This window comes from Solea senegalensis, linkage group LG17, assembly GCF_019176455.1.
Source record: "Solea senegalensis isolate Sse05_10M linkage group LG17, IFAPA_SoseM_1, whole genome shotgun sequence".
In the NCBI taxonomy this organism is placed as follows: Eukaryota; Metazoa; Chordata; class Actinopteri; order Pleuronectiformes; family Soleidae; genus Solea; species Solea senegalensis.
Window position 1 is genome coordinate 8,010,155 of NC_058037.1, and position 4,578 is coordinate 8,014,732.

The window sequence follows — 4,578 nt, forward strand, 5'->3', positions numbered from 1 at the left end:
CGCACACACACACCATCTGCTGTTAATCTAATTAAATGGCTTCAGTACTATACTGAACAACATACAGTCCAAGGATACAAAAACAATTATTTTCATAATCAATTAATCTGTTTTATATTCTAAAATAAGTAAATGTCAGAACATGTTGATAAATATTAATTCCCAAAAACTTAAAACTCTAATATTCTCCCATGTCTTGTTTTGTTCACAAAATGGTTCAGTTTGAATGATTTCTTTGTTATATGGAGCAAAGAAACCAGCAACTATATACATTTAAGAAGCCGAAATATCAATTAGTTATTAATTTAGTAATTGATTAATAATTAGCATTCAGCACTACATATTTGACCCTGAAGCAACTAAAACAACAGTCAACAAACACATGCAGGTTAAACAATGACAAGATATATTAGATTTGACATTTTATTTTTTTTATTTATTATTATTATCATTAGCACCAACAGTGATCAAACCCCAAGTCAATGTTTAACAATCCAGTACAAACATTTGGAATATATTTCAAAAAGTGTGGCAACTTAATAGAAAATGCAGACACTTGATATGTTTCATAACTGTTCAAACTAATCTCAGTGACAAAGGCCAATTCTGCAAAAGAATAACTGTTGGGGCACAGTGTTAACAACCATTTGATGAATGGTAAACACCTATTTTAAAGTAAATTAATGACACATCTGTGCAACACAACCTTCATGACAATCAAAAACATGATGGAAAATGTAACTTTTGATTCACTTGAGCTGAAGCTTTGTCATCTGCAACACAGTGAATTTATTAGTTAGGTAAAACTTTCTCAATCCACAAGGACTTTATTATAAGATAAATTACTATCTAAAATTGTTAGACCGTAAAAGTTAAGCAATTAATGTCATGTTTAATGCAGGAGAATCATTATGTTGGATTTCAAACACCCCAAATCAAGTAACTTTGTCTAAAACCAAGACTCTTTGAAATTACATGTGTGGTACATTCATTTAATTTCACAATGTTCATGACATGTTTAAATGAGCAGGTTTTCTTACCTTTTCTCTCTCTTGCATTTACATCATCATTGCCCCCTCAGCTCTTTGCACATCTTGGAGTACATGTCTTTCTCCTTGTCCAAATTGTCTTTATAGCATCTAGAAAGTGATTACAGTCATTACATATAACCTGTTATGTTACAGCTAAGGCTAACATCACTTAAAACCACACACTAAAGATGCATTCAGACATGTACTGAAGGCTGGCCATTTTCCTGGAAAATATCCAGGACCCACTATATGTGAGATTGCAAAAATCCACAAATGTTGCACTGAACTTTTTCTGGAACTTTTGCAGCCAATCAACAAAAATACAGATCAGAGCCATGTAGGAACACAACAGAAAATTATCTGTAAAATTCACAGTGAGTGAGCATCTTTTCATTCTCATCCCAATCGCCACCCCTCTCCTTTTCATGTTTTGAGTACTGTAATTTTTGGTCAAGTGTGCATGTAAATGAATTACTAACATTTTCAAAGCAGTGAATGTGTGAACTAATGTTGGTCTTACAAAGCCACTTTCCTCAGGAGGTTGTTAATGTCAGTGTCAAAGGGTCTCTTCGCTTGAGCAGTTATGAGGCAACTCTGGGCGCTCTCGTACTCCTGCAGCTCCTGGTAAGCCTGACAGATATGACATCAGAGCGTGAAACAATGCAATACATAGATAGATATGTAAAACTGAAAGGCCAACATGTAAAGCTGGAAATGTGATGCATTTACTTTCAAGCAAAACCTTCAATATTGTACACTTCACAGCCTGTGAGAATAATAAGAGAAATCATAACAAACCTGTCCACAGCGGAAAAGAGCCTTTGTGTTGTTGGAGTCAATCTTTAAGGCCTTGTTGCCATACTTCAGGGCTTTTTGTGGGCTGTCCAGACGGAGTTCAGTGAGAGAAAGGTTCAGGTAGAGAGGAAGCAGAGCTGTCTTGATACTCTCCTTCTCTGCCTGGCTCTGTGATGCCCTGCTCTCCATCAGTGTCATGGCCTATACTCGCCAAGCAGAGAATCCAATAGGAAATACATTCTGACTAAGACTGGCACATCATAACAAATGAAATGTAATGAAGAACAAAAGTCCTAAAAGCAGAGAAAGCTTTTCCCGTCTGTCATTTCCTTGAAGCTTTACCTGTTTGTAGCGATCTTTGGCATTGTAATAACGGCTCTGCTTGAAGCAGCGGTTGCCTAAGCTCCGTAGTGTGCCGACAACATCGAGAAATCTGGAAAGAGGAACAGTGTTCTGCTCCTCCTGATTACAAAACAAACACAAATTAATGTGAGGTAACCATTTTAAATGGATAGACACAATTTACATCATCATCATCATTATCATCATCATATAATGGACTGTGTTTTCTCTGGAGGCAAAAAGCACGACTCTCAGGTTTTGCTGAACTGCATAAATGAAAATAAATAATGATGGTTTGAGTGATAATAAATGGCTGACAATATAAATAAAGCGTTAGCTAAGCCTTGGTTTAGTATAAATGTTCTCCTGTCCATTGAAAAATACCGGGCTCAGTGTGAGAAATTCATCCACTTGTCCTGAGTCGAAGAAATCGAGGAGTTGAACCTCATACAGAACCGTGGCAGCAGCAGGAATTAACGGAGGACAACCCATCTCCCCGAAGGCATATCGAGGCTGGAAAAGGAAGCGACAGAACTCCCCTTTCTTCATGGTGTACAGACCCAGCTCCAATCCTGCCAGTGTCACATCTGTTTTAACAGTACATTTTAAAAACAACATCATTTCTTTGTAATCGCCAAAGTTAAGATCTGCTATTAGCTGTAAATTGTACAGACTAGTAATGAGAATAATTACTGACCTCTCCCTAATTTCAACATCTGCGGGTATTTAGTGTATGTGTTGCTTTCAAAAGGTTGATCTGAATATTCCAAGAAACCAGAGTAATGGACTGTATAAGAAACAAAAGGAGGGGGTGTAACAAAAACATTTGGGAAACTAGGTCAGGAGTTAATACAATAAAACATAACTTGTAAATACTTAATACTGAAGCATTCTGGGGCACAGGAGGGCCTACTCCAGGCTGGACCACCTCTTTCAGGATCCCTTCATCTCCCAGGAGGTCATCCATCTGCTGACGTAGATGTTCAAATGGGCTCTGGAATAAAATAAATTAATAAAAATCAATCTAAAGGCTTATTTTTACATTCAAGTCAATTAAAGGTAAAAGCTGCAATTTAAGTCATAAACTTTCACCATTGTCAGTCTTTAGTGTGGTAAATGTTAGGGATCCGAATCAGTATAGGTCAGTATTGGTATCGGTCCGATACTGGTCAAAATTACTGCATCTGATATCCGACAGATAAAAATGTAAAATCCGGTAAAATCCAAGAATCTTTTACATTGCATGGTTCACTATGCACAGACTGTAAAAATGTCATGTTTGGACTGTTTATTTCTTCTTTTTGGGAGAACAATATGTTATCAAACGATCATAGTTCATAAAGAGTTCATAGTTCTAAAACGACTGCATTGGACCGTATTGGTAGATATTTGAGTGTGTGATATCAAAGTGGTATGTCCCATCCTTGTTATCATTTGAAATCTGTAACTTATGCAAGACTGACATACAATAAAGTACATGGTTAATGTCTGGTTTACCAGTTCAAAATGATATTAAGTGTCAGAGAATTGCCTTTTAAAATAGTCAGAAATGTATTATGTACACATCTACTCATTAAATTTACTTATTTGGTTTATTGTCAGTTTTTCAAGTGTCTCCCCCTATAAAAAAAAAGGTTTGCAAAACACTACTAAAATACTGAAAAAGGTTCATTCTTGACTGGATTTTAACGAAGAAAATGGCGGAAAATATTACATTGGTATTCACCATCTCATCATTAGCGTTAGCATTAGCATGTCAATAGCTATAGCAATGTTACAGGTTATAGCCTACAGGTTAGCATGCTTACAGGTTGGCTGTTGTTCGTCCTCGGATGCTCATCAGCGTTTATAAACCTCCGGATGCTGGATATTAACCCGTTTCCCGACATCTCACCGGAGGAGCAGTCACTTTTTTGTCGTTTATTATACGAGTTTTGTATATTGTGAAAACTTGCACCAGCACAGCAGCGGTCGAGCTAACTGTTACGGCTCAGGTGTAGGTGCTTAATTGAAAGCGGGGTTGCCAGGTCTGGTGGCCTAGTACCACATCCCCTGCCACATGATATACATATCCGTGTATATACGTATGTACACTGATTTGACATGGCATAACCAATGCCAGAATTTCTTCTTCTCCTTCATTTGAGATGCATCTTTCTACTGTAGACCTAATTACTATATGATGATTAAAATAACCAAAAAAAAACATTAAAAGCAGCTGGCAGAGAACATTGCAGTAGGTTGATTAGGCATATACATGTGTGCCAGAGTCAATTTGGCAGGAATTGAGTATAAATAAATCATAAATCAGTTTATGAATTATTCATTTTTACTGTAAGCAAAATAGGTCTACCCAACAAACAGATGGGGTGGGGGGGACTTCAAGACGAGCCCAATTCTGGTGGAAAAG

The 4,578-nt window shown here is 36.9% G+C and overlaps 1 protein-coding gene across 3 annotated transcripts; it reads right to left on the reverse strand.

Moving 5' to 3' along the window:
* Nucleotides 1-409: 409 nt before the first annotated feature.
* fkbp6 (FKBP prolyl isomerase 6) lies at nt 410-4,501 on the reverse strand. Of its 3 annotated transcripts, XM_044048764.1 has the most exons (9): nt 3,977-4,501; nt 3,045-3,162; nt 2,866-2,955; nt 2,553-2,755; nt 2,169-2,288; nt 1,830-2,027; nt 1,552-1,661; nt 1,041-1,139; nt 410-773 (listed from the first exon to the last, which is right to left on the reverse strand). In XM_044048764.1, the coding sequence occupies exons 1-8, from the start codon at nt 4,055-4,057 to the stop codon at nt 1,067-1,069; spliced, it is 993 nt and encodes a 330-aa protein (XP_043904699.1). In that variant the 5' UTR covers nt 4,058-4,501; the 3' UTR covers nt 410-773; nt 1,041-1,066. The 3 variants fall into 3 exon arrangements, with proteins under 3 accessions (XP_043904699.1, XP_043904700.1, XP_043904698.1); XM_044048765.1 differs by having other exon boundaries at nt 410-1,139; nt 2,866-2,925; XM_044048763.1 differs by having other exon boundaries at nt 410-1,139.
* Nucleotides 4,502-4,578: the final 77 nt, after the last annotated feature.

What these genes read in the sequence shown, in the direction of transcription:
- fkbp6 (XM_044048764.1), bottom strand. Translation starts at nt 4,057, where the DNA reads ATGTCGGGAAACGGGTTAATATCCAGCATCCGGAGGTTTATAAACGCT. An exon ending in GGACGAACAACAGCCAACCT is followed by an intron (nt 3,163 to 3,976) that starts GTAAGCATGCTA and finishes ATTTTATTCCAG; the next exon opens with AGCCCATTTGAACATCTACG. An exon ending in AATTTCTCACACTGAGCCCG is followed by an intron (nt 2,289 to 2,552) that starts GTATTTTTCAAT and finishes TTTTGTAATCAG; the next exon opens with GAGGAGCAGAACACTGTTCC.